Source organism: Xenia sp. Carnegie-2017, unplaced genomic scaffold (assembly GCF_021976095.1).
Source record: "Xenia sp. Carnegie-2017 unplaced genomic scaffold, XeniaSp_v1 HiC_scaffold_1, whole genome shotgun sequence".
Lineage (NCBI taxonomy): Eukaryota > Metazoa > Cnidaria > Anthozoa > Malacalcyonacea > Xeniidae > Xenia > Xenia sp. Carnegie-2017.
The window spans coordinates 6,286,451-6,302,653 of NW_025813402.1; the positions used below are offsets into that span (position 1 = coordinate 6,286,451).

At 33.9% G+C, this 16,203-nt stretch overlaps 2 protein-coding genes and 1 long non-coding RNA gene across 3 annotated transcripts in view; 2 read left to right on the plus strand and 1 right to left on the minus strand.

Moving 5' to 3' along the window:
• On the minus strand, positions 1-3,188 carry LOC124443351. The gene is made up of 2 exons (XR_006947631.1): positions 3,110-3,188; positions 1-377 (listed from the first exon to the last, which is right to left on the minus strand). It is a non-coding gene; the product is annotated as an uncharacterized LOC124443351 (long non-coding RNA).
• Positions 1-4,475, plus strand: part of LOC124443320 (cystinosin-like) — an 8,849-nt gene extending 4,374 nt beyond the window's left edge. The window contains exons 7-11 of the mRNA XM_046993826.1: positions 289-388; positions 1,170-1,292; positions 2,515-2,688; positions 3,172-3,289; positions 3,810-4,475. Coding sequence (XP_046849782.1) covers positions 289-388; positions 1,170-1,292; positions 2,515-2,688; positions 3,172-3,289; positions 3,810-3,991 — 697 coding nt within the window. The 3' untranslated portion in view covers positions 3,992-4,475. The remainder of the gene's footprint in view (positions 1-288; positions 389-1,169; positions 1,293-2,514; positions 2,689-3,171; positions 3,290-3,809) is intronic.
• On the plus strand, positions 4,265-15,250 carry LOC124459545 (inactive pancreatic lipase-related protein 1-like). Its single transcript, XM_047009004.1, is given in 12 exon segments — positions 4,265-4,271; positions 5,896-6,031; positions 10,939-11,288; positions 12,013-12,158; positions 12,160-12,188; positions 12,669-12,780; positions 12,782-12,873; positions 13,420-13,498; positions 13,500-13,670; positions 13,989-14,106; positions 14,385-14,522; positions 14,608-15,250. Coding segments are annotated over 9 exon segments (1,098 nt in total). The 5' UTR covers positions 4,265-4,271; positions 5,896-5,952; the 3' UTR covers positions 14,029-14,106; positions 14,385-14,522; positions 14,608-15,250.
• The last annotated feature ends 953 nt before the right edge of the window (positions 15,251-16,203 follow it).

Sequence of the window (16,203 nt, forward strand, 5' to 3'; positions counted from 1 at the left end):
TAGTTTATTAACCAGTGTTACCATATATGTATAATTTATTATCAAAAATGCATTGGTCAGTGTAGACTGCTCCCCCCTGTTCCAAATGTTGGAATTATTTAAATCAGGTGAGGCTGTCTAAACTTATGAGAGCGGATCTAGTAATAAAAATTACTAAATCTGATCACACTTGTCCATTTATATGATATTACACTGATATCATACAAATAGATAAATCTTCGTTTGCAATATATTTATTTTACAAATTGATCATTCTTTTGGGAATTTTAATTCATTTCTTTCTTTCAGTGTAATTGGCCTCAACTTCGATTTTGTCTGCTACAATCTCCTTGGCTTCTTTGCATATGGTGTATTCAACATTGGAATGTTCTGGATTCCTAAAATTAAAGTATTTGACAAAACTTATGTGACACAAGACTTACACATTGTCTATTTTACTCAGACTGAATATCAAACATCATGACGCAAGATTAACACATTGTTTATTTTACTCAGACTGAATATGAAACATCATAACTCAAGATTAACACATTGTCTATTTTACTCAGACTGAATATCAAACATCATGACGCAAGATTAACACATTGTCTATTTTACTCAGACTGAATATCAAACATCATGACACAAGACTTACACATTGTCTATTTTACTCAGACTGAATATCAAACATCATGACACAAGATTAACACATTGTCTATTTTACTCAGACTGAATATCAAACATCATGACGCAAGATTAACACATTGTCTATTTTACTCAGACTGAATATCAAACATCATGACCCAAGACTTACGCATTGTCTATTTTACTCAGACTGAATATCAAACATCATGACGCAAGATTAACACATTGTCTATTTTACTCAGACTGAATATCAAACATCATGACGCAAGATTAACACATTGTCTATTTTACTCAGACTGAATATCAAACATCATGACGCAAGGTTTACACATTGTCTATTTTACTCAAAACAAATTTGAAACATTATGACACAACGTTTACACATTGTTTTACTCACTCCGAATATCAAACATTATGACACAAGGTTTACACAGTTTTACTCACTCCGAATATCAAACATTATGACACAAAGTTTACACATTGTTTTACTCACTCCGAAATCAAACATTATGATACAAGATTTACACATTGTATATTTTACTCAGTCTGAATATCACTCCGATCATCCAAACGATGATGAGGATCCCGTTGAGGCGAACGACGTATTTTTCAGCATTCATGCTCTACTTTTGACGATTATCACGGCAATACAAATTCTTATTTATGAGGTACAGTTTTAAAGTAAAAAGAATCAGTTATTGTGATTCACGCTACATTCAACAATGACGTGTCGTTGCTATTTCTGGGATGTACAGGGTGTAACGAAAAGAGCTGAACAGATAGGAGAACGTCGCTAAATTCATCTGCGCGCAAGATTTACCAAAACCTTTGGTTAAATAGTTAGTTAATTGGACTTCAAAGGCTCATTTGGCAGTAAAGTTTTATGAAATTTGGCTTGTGCGTACGCGAACGCTTAGCTTTCAAATCGAAAGTTCTTTTGGATATTGCGTTTTTAAAAGGTTTTTGCAGATCTTGCGTGCTGACGACGTTTTTCTTGCTGTAGTTTTCTTTTATACACCCTGTATTCACAGTATTTCGATATATATTAACATTCTTTTATTATTTATAGTGAGGTAGAATGTTTTACGATGTACATGTTATCACAGCTATTTAATTGATGGCTATACACTGTATACGTAGATATTGATAATAATCGTATAATTTCGATTTCGGACAATTTCGGATAATTTAGAACGCATGCGCAATTCTCCTGAGCAAATTCGACGTCTTAAGTATTGCTAATAAATTAATGAGGAACCCTCCACAATTCCTGTTAACGCTTAATTAGTTAAAAGTATGTGCAAAAGTGCGAACTCTCTCAACATGTTAACTGAACTTGCCCTCAACATTGCGCTTGTTAGCTAAATGACGTTAACCGGTGTGTGCAAACACTTTCAACATGTTGAGTTTAATATTGGTTTATTATTATAACACGTAGAATCATGGGATAAAATATTCACGACCCCTACCAACTGCGTCTGTACAGCTACATATACGGTTCAGTCACCAGCCAAAAATTCAGCTTCTATCTTTTCCGACGCATTTTTCCACCTGTATACGCTGCGCAGTGCGCATGCTTTACCTCAACATTATTGAGTGTGCTTTTCAAACGCACTAAACAGTGTTGAAGTACGCTCTGGTGATCACGAGAAAAAGAAAATCTTGATCCCTGTTGAGTGTAAAGCTAGAGCAAGCTTAAACATCTTTCAACAACGCTTGACACAGCTCAATGCCATTTAAAACGTCCCAACAGGGTGCGCAATTGCTCTCTACATGTCGAGTCTACAATGTAGAGAGCATTTTTAGTCAGCATGTTGAGAGTGAGAGCCTTAGGTGTTGTATTGTTGATACTTATGTATACATATAGTTAATAGTGCATCATTTCTCAAGCGAGGACAACAAGTGGTCTCGAAGCTCTGCAAGATATTGGTCTCTGTTTCTGTTTTGTCGATGTTCATTACCCTATTATTAACGATATTTACGGATGAACTTAATTGGCTTGATTATCTTTATTGTTTCTCCTACGTCAAAATTGCCATGACTTTGATCAAATACGTGCCCCAGGTTGGTTAGATGTATTTTATATTGTTGTGTAAATGACATTTCTTTGATTCACAGCTTTATATGAGGATATAACCAAACAAGTGCTTTTAGGGTCTTAATAAGCAATTTTTACTCAGTCTATTGATTATTAACTAATATATATTTGTATCACTATATATTTCGCGAAATAAAAAGCATTGCAAGCTTTTCTTGCTACACCAATACAAGAGTCAAAACAACCCTCAAAAGAGTTGATATAACACCAAGAACAGTTTTATCTAACACCCAAAGGTGTTAATATAGCACCTGTTTAAAAGTGTCAAATGTAGCTCCTAAAAAATGTTAATTTGCCATTTCTTAATTTAACACCGTTTTCGGCGTTTATTTGACAGTGTATGTTGACCACTAAAGCAACATGATTAATGCAATAGAAAATACCCACCTAAATTTTTTGCTCTCGGCATTCGTTTGCGATGCAAATTTTCGAAATCTTCATTTCTATAGGCGTACATGAATTTTAGAAGAAAAAGTACGGTTGGTTGGAGCATCGGCAATGTATTGCTTGACTTTACCGGAGGATCTTTTAGTATTCTACAAATGATTATTTTGTCATATAACAATAGTAAGTACATGACTATATCGCGTATTCTATATACGGAACTTCAAAATGACCATATATACGTGGTGTGTTCTTTCGAAAATTGAAAAAAAATGTTCCCTGTAACTTGGTATAACTTTCATCTTTGTCGTTAAATTGATTAGCAATAGTTATATTCTTCAATGTTGTCTTTTACATTGTTCATTCTGATTCATGTAATTCCACTGTTTTTTATTTGTGTGTCGGTCATTTTGGTTTAGTGTAAGTGTGTTTTTCATTTGTGTGTCGGTCATGCTGTTTTTCATTTGTCGGTCATGTCTCGGTCATGTCGCGGTCATGTTGTTTTTGTTTCAGAAATACTTAGCACACGCATGAAGTGACTTCTGCTGAGATCTGTTGTGGTATTTCTGCTAAAGCTGAGGTCTCTTGTTTTAATATCACACAACCTTATTGTATTTTTGATAAAACCTTGTTTACTAGTGTTTTGTAAAGTTTCGCATTTTTGATGTGATTACTGCATAACGATGCATGCTTATCTTTTCAGATGCCTGGGTGGCAATATTCGGAGACCTGACAAAGTTTTCTCTGGGTTTAATATCAGTACTCTTTGATATTTTGTTTATGGTACAGCATTATATATTGTATCCTCAACGAAAGCAATTGGGCTACGAGCGTATTCAAGATGAAGCTAATCATCACTCTGGACGAACTGCTGCGCCAACATAGAAGATTTTTGTACCGAACGTTAGCATGATTAACGATATTTGAATTATACAGAACATAGTTTATGTACGGTGTAGTCTGTGTTGCTATCCCAAGATTCCTCATTTCTCATCTTCGTTGCTTTATTAGCTCACAGATCCCGTAGATGAGCGAATTGGACACTTATGTGAACAAATTTATAGTTAAAATTTAATACAATGATTTACAATAGATTGATTTCAAATTGCATGGAGTTACAGTTGAGTCTTTATTGATCTATTATGATGTAGCTCAACGCAGAGACGTGCTAAGGAATTAAAATGGATGATATTTATGATACGAAATTTACATACATGGTCTTAGTTCTGAAAGTGAAAAATGTCAAAGTTTACAACACAACTTTGTTTTGCGTTACCTTGGAAAGATATAGTAATTATGCTCATATGAAAGTATACAACATTATGCTTTAGAGTTCTTCAAAAATAAAATATTTCAAAGGTTTGTGTGATTTTTATGCAGTCACTCCTTCAGTGTTTTGACAAATTCTCTGCTTTCAACATAGCTACCATCCTACAAATGTAGCTGTATAGACAGACTCAGTTCTTTTCAAAACTCATTCTTGCCCATAAAGCCTCTACGTGTTTCTCAGTTTTGCCCGGAAAAAATGTTTTCTTTGGGATATTCTCAAAAATCAGCTTATGGGACGTATTTCTCTTCAACGTTCATTGTATTCAATAGAGAAAATGCATTTTTTCTTTTAATTATTGCGTCTCTTCTTGTGATGATTGTGCATTCACCGCCATTCCATCTTTAATGAGAAATATATCCATTTTCTTTTGTCCTTGATGCATTCGCAAGAATTAGTGTTTGTGTTGGCAAGCCAAACATCTAGACACTACCCTTGTTCGATATTTATGAAATTTATGGAACATGCGCTGTTTTGGAAACACAAAAGCAATTTGCTTCAAGACGTCGCACACGGACAAATCGACAAAGCATTTCGCCACGCGTGGCAAAAAATATCAAACATGTTAGATATTTGCCAGTTCTGCCTGGAATGGCCAAAGTCTTCGGAAACAGCACGCGCACACGTGAGTAACTTGCTTACGCCACTTGGCACGAATAACATTTTGCTAAGCACATAGTTCTCGTGTGCGCCGGGCTTAAAGCTGTGAAAAATAATTATTCAAGCATTCTTACGTTAAATTCAACTCCTTAAATTTGTAAAAATTTAATAAATTATAATTTGGCATGCGTTCTACGCTCTATGCATATTACAACTGTGAGTGGTTTGTTCTTTATACACCCAGAAAACAGAGCTCAACATGTTTTGTGGAACGACAAAGCATTGGTTTGGTTTTAAATTTGTTTATAATGGCGAGGGAAGCGATAAAGAAGGTTATCGCTTAATAGTTTATTTAGTTTGTCTCCCTACTTACATACACTTCATAACTAGAATCTGTAGTACAACAATTAAAAAATCATTTAAAACGTTTCACAACCTATTCTCAAAAATATGCCTCCCTTGGTAAATTGCTCTAATCGCTAACATATCTAATAAAAAAGAGTACTTAACTATAACCATTTCAATTAGCTGGTTTCAACTGAATTTTAAAACGACAGTTAGCCCTCCTGTGCTTCTACGAATTATTTATAGTTTAATATGGTCCAAAAGACAAAGTCTCCTTGACTGAAAATAAGAATTTATCTTTTTACTTTTTCTATAAAAGTGATCTATTGTAGAGTCAAAAAGTAATGAATACATCGTAGAAATTTTATTCATTTATCAGTCAATTCATGATGCTGAGTTGATCCTGTGATTCACTGTATGCATGTCATCAATTTCGTTTGAAATGCTATGACACATGAATTTAATTATTAATCAATTTGTCCTTCATTTAACGTATGATTATAATTTAATCCGCCAGTTGGTCTCAAACTACCCTCGGTTGGTTGCAGAGAAAGAGCGTTCCGTTAAATCGAAGATGGCTCGTTGGCTTCTAAAAGTAATAACGTTTTTTCAATGCATCTTGATCTTGATCCTGTTATTCACATCTACGACAGGTAAGAAATGAGATTGTCCTTTGTGCTGATTATTGATTTCTTTAACTCAAGAGAGAATGATTCGTTTAAAAGAAAACCAAGAGAACATTATTTGAGCGTGCAAGCGTCTGTTTTATACTAAATGAATGAGTAAAATTTACAAAAATTTGCTTTATAATACAATGCGAATTAATAAATTTGGTTGCGTGACAATCTTCACTATTTTGAAATGTCGCTTTTTTTATATTTGGTTTTTATCACGAAATTTCTAAAGTCACGCTATTTTAAAATCTCGCTTAGTTCATTGTTTTTGAAATTAGCTAACACAGAATCATTTGCATTGAATGAAATAAACGGGGTTGCTACCAGCTAAGCCATTTTATTTTTCCACTTCTTGCCAATATTACAGAAAATTCACACTGTGAAATTGCCTGTTTGCGCTAAAGCGCCTTGACTGTCATTTCGATTGCGCAGAGATTAATCAGCTATTTTATTTGATAGCAGATCATTTGAAAAATACGTGTTACCCGTGGTCAATAAAACACTTATGAAGTTGGGTAGAAAATATTGTGACAAAAATTAAGATCACTTTTCTTTCTCAACAACGTTCTCAGCAAATTTGCTGTCGCTATCTAAATTGTTTTGATGATTATCATTACTTAAGTCTTTTAAAATCTGTTATTTTTGCATTGAAAAATTTACATAGCATGTCCAAATGTGCGAGGTGGCTACGCCACTGCTCAGCAACTCTCTCAATTTGTTAAAAACAAGCATGGTGTTTTGTAAACTTTGATTTATCCATTAGTTTATCAATTTTTGAAAGATAATATAGCGGTGTTGAAAGATGACTTTATAGACCGTAATAGTTAATGCGGCGTAATGCCTTTCGGCGTACCAAAACTAAAATTTTAATTCAAATCTCATAATCAGGTTTTGACACCATTAGACTAATAATTGGCATGGGTGTGCAAGATACTTGAATCTTGTTACACTGGTATTTAGTAGTTTTCTTGACTCTAAAATTGCGTGCAAAGAATGGAATTTATTCCAACGAGCTTACTGAAACAATACACGTATAAATTAAACAAATTAGGTCCATTCATTATTGAACTTATTTTCTTGACTAGCAATTTTACGACATAATTAATTCGTTTCATAAACAGAAATTCTGAAAGAGTTAAAACCTAATCCATCTGGAATCTTTCAGCAGGAAGCATTTGCTCTTCGATGTGAATGGAACAACGCAAATTATGTTAATTAGCTAACTGAAAAAAGCAGATGGTCTTGAGACTACCTCCAGTTGGTCTTGAGACTACCTCCAGATGGTCTTGAGACTACCTACAGACAGCTAAAAGATGATTATTTATGACTAAAGGAAAAAGATAAAAACAAATCTATACTCAGATTTCACAATGTCAAAGTCAAATGTGTTCTAATTCTTAAGAAAAGTTAATGCGATAATCATTCTGCATCAAAAAGATATTATTGACCGGCAAAGTCACAAAGATAATTATTGGTGTGTTTACTAAGGCCAACCAAAAAAAAAGATCTAGACTTTGCTTTTTAACATGTGAACACCATGAACACATTGATTACACAGCGTGATCTTACGAAAAACATTCTGAAAGAAATGTCAATGTTGACATTAAACTAAAAAGACACGTATAGCCCTCCTCGATCGTGCCCTGTCCTTTCAACTTGCCCATCGTTCGGATAGTAGTGTTTCAAAATGTTTCTTGAAATAATTACAATGAATTGCGCTCACATGGTGTTGTATGCTAAGCAAATATTTGCGTAATATTTGGAAAATACGACAGTAAATACAGGATAAGAGAAGCTGTGTTTTTTGACTCTTCAGCTCAATGTTTGGGATATTTAAAAAATTTTAACTTTTATATGCATGGTGAAGTTTTAAATTTTAGATGTACTTTTACAGAGCACGTTTTGACACTAAATTTTATCAGAAGAATCAGGTGATTAGGAATTCCTTAATGAGTTTTGTAATTAACAATCATGATAAAAAATGATTGGGTAGTTATAAATGCAGTCTCAAGTAGAGGCACACTTAGGAAGGTGAGGGTATGATACTAGCAGTTTTTGTATAATATTTACAAAAAGTCTGTCCAGAAACGGGTTTTTCTTTTAAATTCCGCAAAAGTTGGTGTCGGAATGGTCGGAACGTCGAACACCTTCTTAATTTTGGGGGCGTGAATTTGACCCTGGTACCAAGTTCATAAATGAATAAAAATAGATAGAAAAATAAGTCAATTAGGAAACTAATGCTTACGCTTTTATGGATCCCGTATGTTCGTATTGTAAGCATGATGCGAGGTGTTTTCCATCTATTGATTCTCAATTCCTCGTTTATTTTATGACTAAGTACAACATTTTTAATGAGCTGATTTTGTGACCTCCAGTGCCCTACTGCAATTTGTTGTTTGTGCTGTATTTAATGAATGTTATTTATCTTAATTTTAACAAGCCATCGTTTTTCTTCTACCATTAAGTAAAAAGCAGCCAGGAAGTAACTTTTAAAAGGTTTTGATTTACTCGTCGATTTAAGGCAGTTGCAAAGATTGCGGAAGCTCTCTTTCAACTTTTCTTAAATTTTGTTGACAACATTCAATAATTTTTCACTGTCTACTCTAGATCGATATTCGATACACAAAACTGTATAGTATTTTAATCATCCCGTTTAACGAGATTCCTTCCAGCCAAATCTAAAAGTCACCATATAGTCTTATCATCAGCTCTTGTGTGTTTTAATTTTACTAATGCATCTTTAATGCAATTTGCAAAAGTTGCTGAATCGTGTTATGCAAGATCGTGATTGCGTGACTATCGCGATCATTGAAAAATGCTAGGTCATTAAAAATAGGAACAACTCGCCAAAGAATGCTGATGCAATACAAAAATGGGGCATTTTGTAGATCTTAATCGTATTGTGATTCAGATCACTTTGATAATAGTTGCAAGCTTGCGCTACACAAGAATATACGAGCCTTAATCTCAAGGAGAATTACTAATCATATTATTAAAGCCGTTTCATTTTATAACACATAATTTTGTGTTGATTTGCTTTATTTTTCTATTTAAAGCATTGATGAATGATACAATTCACAAATTTTCAAAGACCAAAATAATCTAAAGGAATGAGAAAGGTTTTGTCGCTACTTAACCTTAAAAATTCAACGGTTTATTAGTTGGTAGTTGACGCAAGCTGATGCCATCGCATATTTTTATACTTTCAGTACACAAACATATATATACATAAAAGATAAAAGTTTCTCCGGATTTTAAATGATTTTATTGAGCTTTCGACTTGTTGCTTCGAGCTTTGTATATTTATATATATACAAATAGGTGAAAACATATCCAGTATATTTGGCCCATAGTAAATGATGGCATTTTTTAATATCCGAAAATATTTCAGCATCAATTTCATAAGCAGGTTTTCACTACATTAAATATAGATTGGATAATTGTAATATTTCATCAAAATTGTGACATTTCCCCCATTCTCGCAGATACACTGAAAGTGTCACAACATATTTTAAAAATACCGATTTAATTTTTCAACAAGAAGGATTTGTTTTTTGATGTCCACTTATAGATCGTAAATTATTTTAATTAAGGCTAAAGTTTTAAGTTAAGACTCAGTTCTATAAAAAGTGAGGCATTAAAAACTGTAATGTATACATGTATCGTGTACTATGCACAACACGATTTTTTCGTTTTGAAAGAGTAAGTAAAACGGTAATGAACTTTCTTTTCAATAACAATGCTTACTTATGGATATATTGTTTCTTTTTGGTTTGTAAACTAGAGATATTATGGTCAGCATCACAACTGCAAATTCTCTGGTACAGCCTACAGTAACAAATATTTAAATTCAATTGTTACAAACAAACACTTTCCTCTAAGATCAGAAGTTCCTTGACTTTTCAATCTCAAGTTCGCTACACCATCTACATATTTTACAACTGCACAACCAACTCAATAAATCCCATCAACCACAGCAAACACATTATGAACCCTCAGTTTGTCAAAGCTCAACAACAACAATAATCCAAACAGCCTGCAAAACTGACATGTATTTGTATATATGAGTAAATAAAACTTATGCTAAGATAACAGCAGTTCACACATATAGTATAGTATATTTAGCATGGAGTATAATATTATCTTAATTGTAATATTTATAAACAAATATTTTATTCATACAACTTCTATTTGAGAATTTATAGAATACCCTGATACACACTTACTTAATTTCCAGCATGTCTCGGATAACCTAGCCCGATTGCATGCTGTCGGGAACTAGGATTCTTTGTGGCTTGCGCCACTGGTGGCCTATTGTTACTGGCTGCGAATAACCACCTTAGCGTCCCTATTGGTCAGAAAATGCAATTTACTGGCTGCAATTATCCTGAATTCTGATATGTGTAATAAGATATGCGCTACACAAAAAATTTTAATAGAGTGGAACTACTGTGTTATTCTATACTGTGGATATATATATAGCAGGGGCTTACTCTTATATTGCATGTCATTGATGTCAATGTCGCACGTCAATGTCGCACGTCAATGTCGCACGTCAATGTCGCACGTCAATGTCGCACGACAATGTCGCACGTCAATGTCGCACGACAATGTCGCACGACCATGTCGCATGACCATGTCGCACGTTTTAACGCTAAAATAAAATCAACATGAATAAGCAAAATACAATTATAATAAATGTTAGGATGAATGATATACACGAAGGCATGCTTATCATTCGGTGTCTTCCTTTCAAATGTTATTTTGATGAACAAAATGCTTTAATTAACATGATCTAAAATGCATGGTCCAAAAATCCGAAGAATGCACTTTGCTCTTCGAGGAAAAGTTCACGCCACTGATTTTGATTTTATTTTATATTGCAGCAAAGAAAATCTGTTTTGAAAAGTATGGATGCTTTGCAAATACGAAATATTTCAAAACAAAACACGCTGAATTGCCTTCCCATCCCCATATTATCCAGACAAAATTTTACCTTCACACGACGTTTAACCGACAGTCCGCTGAACTTAATATGAACAACATCAGCTCTATAGCGTCATCCCAATTCAATTCGTCGCACAAAACATTCATTATTATACACGGCTACGACCATCATCCTAGAAAACCATGGGTGATTAAAATGAAGAATGAACTACTGATAAATTTTCAGTGCAACGTTATTACTGTGGACTGGAAGAAAGGAGCTTCTTATCGTAAATTGTCCTACTTAAAGGCAAGTCGATTATTGATGATTGATTGTGATTATATGTTATTGTTATGCAAATTTTTGAAAAGTGCTACCTGTAAAAGTGAAAGAAACACTGGTTAATTCCCTTGGGAACAAAGCAAAATTACTTTTTTATAGAATTTATTAATTCGTTCTTGAATCCAAGTTCAATAGCTGTATTCATTCATGACAATGATTGTCTAACAGTATATTGTATCACAAAACAAAGTAATATACTTTTTTCCATCAGACAAGCAAACTATTCTATACATATTTTACTCGACTTTGCACGTCATGGCCGCCATGTTAGAGAATTTTGATAAAGGATTTTCCGGGATTTTTGTTATTTCCAAAGCAAATGTCATCCAACATGACCAAAACTCCATTGTTCTCTTATTCCTAGTTTGCACACCTTTAACTGTGAGGAGTGTGGCAAATTCACATGCTTAAAATCAATTCAAAATCGAACTTTTTAAAAATGCCCTCTAATGTTTACTGACAGACCCATCTCGAAAATGAACACCACTTTGTTTTCTCTCGTAAGCTTCCGTACGAACTAAAAGACACTTTCGTAAGTCGTGGTCAAAGGTTGTCCGCTTATGGGAGGTTTGACTGTATTTTATGTAAACAAATGGTTATTGGTAATAAAAACTGGTAAAATATGACTTGTCACAGGCAGGTTTGTTCGTCTGTGCGTGGCTAAACCAATACAATTTCAATATTATTTCAGGCAGTTGCAAATGGCCGACTGGTAGGACACAAACGGCCCATCTCATTGGTCTTCTTCGTAACCTCAGGATTAACAACCGAACAAGTTCATATTGTTGGTCACAGTCTTGGAGCACATGTTGCAGGTTATGTTGGCAAGCAAATGAAAAGAAAAATTGCCATTAGGTAGAATTACAGGTAAGATAACAACGACATCTCGGGTAGAATAATTGAATTTTTCCAAAATGTGTCGATTGGGGGACTATATTCACGTATTCTGTTATGCCTTATGGTGATTTTTATGAAAGTCAAATCTTTTTCAAAAGAAATCAGCCTGGCATAGCAGAATATGTAATTGAAGACTATGCTTACTCTCCAATCATGTAATGATCTTTTTTCCAAAATTTGTTTTACGTAACGTATTTAGAAGTTCACAAACCGTTTATCTTGTTGCCTGCATCTTAAATCAACAATCTGTCAACAATGGTATTATGATACTCTAAGCGTTGACCGGCATTCATGCCCATATTAAGGGTCTTTCTGAATGTCCATGTTTGAGAAAACTTTTTCATTTGACAGTTTCGACGTGATTGCTTATCTGTTCTTAAACAATGCTATATTAGAAGCTCAACAAATTGAAATGACATTCATGGATTTATTGTTATCTTGGACAAATAGGTCTTGATCCAGCAAGACCATATTTTGAAGGCAGACATCATGAAACACGTCTTCATAAAACGGATGCATCATTTGTCGATGTAATACATACAAATGCAGCACCATTTCTTTGGTGGAGTTGGATACCGCGGACAGTTGGGTCATGCGGATTTCTATCCCAATGGAGGTGAACACCAACCGGGCTGCGGTAGTTTTTGGGAAGTAAGTAATTATTTTGACTTCACCAGCTGTCACGTGATTTTTTCGAATGGCCATGTTTGTGACCACAGCTTGAATGAATAAAATATTCATAGCATATTTAGAGTGAGCGTCGGGCTTGAAGTTTGCTAAAAAATCTACGAGAAGATTTACTTATGATTATTTTTTAAGTATTTCTTCACGTGTCAAGGAAAGACACTTCGTCAAAGTCAATGTATATCAATTAATTACAAAACAATAAGATCTTTTATCAAATGGCACCTTTTCCTGAATACGTTGCATACGCGTTACGTCAGAAAACAATATCATACGCTTTAAATTTGACACAAACATTAGCTTTCATTTAAGACATTTTGTCATTGAAAGATACTACCGATAGTCGTCGTTATAAGTTATCCAGAAGGACCACCTATAGTCAAAAGTGAAAAGGCCGTATTTCTTTTAGATTGTACTACACTTATAAATGTAATTATCTATGGTAGGCTTTGCATAAATTGTGCCAGAGAGATTGGTTTGTCTTTCTTTTGTAATTCTGTTCGATCTCATTTTCAAGCAATATGGCGAAAAGGAATACTTTATATTGGAATGTGTCATCATATAAGATCAGTCATATATTTTACGGAGTCAATACGTCAAAATGCCTTTTCCGGCATTTCCTTGTTCAAGTTGGAAAGATTTCAAGAATAGAAAATGTTCGGAGAAATTTTCTTTGCAAAATCTGTCACTAATGGGCATGCCCGCAGAAAAATATCAAAGACATGATCAGCCACTGTTTCTTGACAATGGCCACTTCGCCATATTGTGGTATGTTTTAATAATGCACGCAAGAGGGACTTAATATTTTGAACTTACAAACTACTTCGTAATATATTGTTATGGTTCTTGTTTGAAAGCGTAATTTAACAAGGATTATATAAAACTGCTCATTCGTCTCATCGCTACATGAAAGAGTAACATTAACTGAGCTTAAAAAAGTAGACATTTTGCATTTATAGAAACAAACAACTTATAGACAGAAAACTATTCAACAAGAAAACTCAAAATGGCTACTCAGTACTCCCCTGACTTGAGAATATTGCCACAACATGATATTTATTTATGATGTTTATTTTCTGTTTTTAGCTTACAGTTATTTAATAACGGTTTCGTATTCTCGAAGTAAAGTAAATTTCAATGCAGTATATATTCAGTTAATTGGGAGCAATGGTGCATCTAAAAAGAAAAAAATAAAGATACGAAGGTCTGTTGTTCTTATTCATAACGTTAAAACCAGCATACTCTGTGGGAAGTTTTTGATACATAAATTTTTAACGTCATTATTAATGCAAATGATTGTCTATGATGTCAATAGATAACCCAAAAAGATCATAACCAACAGCCAGTTTTCCCATTCCAAAAAATGCTACTATATGTTCTTATTCTAATTTGGAACAATGTTTCGAAAACCTTTTTCATGTCGTAAGGGAAGTCGCTTTGCTATTTACATTTCACATATAATAGTGGAAGATTTTGTTTCAGGGGGACTGAAACTGGGCTTGAATTGACAACAGAAAACAATGACATTGGAAAGTTAATTCGAGTGAAGATTTTTTATTACGGATTTTCTACTCTCTTTATTCACAATGTCAAAGTCACACTTCTGCATAACAAAGAGATGTAAGTACTTAGTTCTAGACATGTAAAGTATTTAGTCATGAAGTAAATGAAATTGATCACCTTTTTCATATTTTTTTCATTTCAGATATATTTCATGCTTTAACCAACAAATGAAGAATAGTTTCTGGTTGTTTTGGAGGCCTTTAAAAGTACATTACGAGCGTGTTGCGCATGTCGGCAATGAATGTCGTAAGACGTTATCATAACAGTGCTCTACACAACTGCGCAAATGGAATATATATATAACCTTAGTGCGGACATAAACTCCTTAAAGAAGTTGGAAGTCTGGGTCTGTACCATTTCTGTGCACAGGCCAAAACATACTTGACTCAAGATTATATAGTCTTGTTTGATTGACCATGATTCCTCTATGGTTTAAAAAAGGTGGTTTTATTTTCCCTCCTATTTTGGCTGGTTATTTATTTCGAAGATCAATTGTCTTTTGAATTATCAATAGCGTCGCCAGCCCACGTGATGTAGTTCCGCTATGCTGATTTCTAAATATTATCATTATTAATTTATTTCTAAAACCTTTGGTTTTTCAGTGATTGAATAAAAATTTGCATAGTGAAGACTATATTAGCAGGCTGGATACGCCATTGTGAATGACATTTTGAAAATGTCTGGAAATTTTGTAAACATATAACTGCAATTGTAAATGATAATATTATATTACTATTTCAAAAACTCAATTATTCAAAAGCATTTTACTAAATCAACCATAAAAACTCGTCTGTTGTGGTTTTGAAACATGATAAAGTACATGAATACCAAACAGAACGCCACATCTTCACGTTCCTTAGTTGATTGAATTGCTTAATTCTAATTAGTATTATATACATTGCATTATATACCAAAAAAAATTTCACGAACTTATGTTTTAAAGACCTGTTCTTAGCAAAAAATATCTACTTAGGTAAGCCATTTCATACAAAGTTATGCAAACCTACAAGAACAAGTATTTTAATTTCATCTAAGTAGAATTCTTCCAGTTTTTCTAATTCAAATTTTTCATTGTGTGCATTTTGTAGAAACAAATTCTCTCAATTTTGTGTTAAGAAACGTTGAAAATTGTTCCTCGGACGAGTCTAACCAAATTTTTTTTACCAGATTTGCTCTGATACTAGACAACTTTACCTACTTTAAATAATTGTAAAATTTTGAACAATGGGGCAATCTGATCAGATCAAAGCTGGCTTCGTAATAAATGAAGCATAAATGGTCAGGCTGCCTCGGACAGCCTGTACTCCAGATGTACGAGTGATTTGCAGATATATCACTTTTCGCACATCAGTCCTTGGGTGTTTGCAAGAAGCCATACTTAGCAAAAATTTGAATAATACTCATCCAGTCGTTTCTGCAACTGTGACGTCAATATATGTGTCCAGGACAGAGTGTGCTGGAACCTCAAAAGAGCAACAAATGTAGCATTTAGGGGCGCAGTTGCAGGATTATGGATTAAAACAAAGGAACTCAATATAACTGGTACACAACTCTACTCACTGGTTAATTTTCCGTCGATGATTGTTTAACTTTTATAGTTTTATTATCGTGTAAAGGGCTCACAAGGGGATCTCGTTGTCTCATCCCTGGCAAGTGCGCCCTGGTATAGAATTCAAATGTAGTATACCCATAAGGTGAAAGTGTAAAATGAAAAATAGGGTCTTCAAAAGCTCAGACG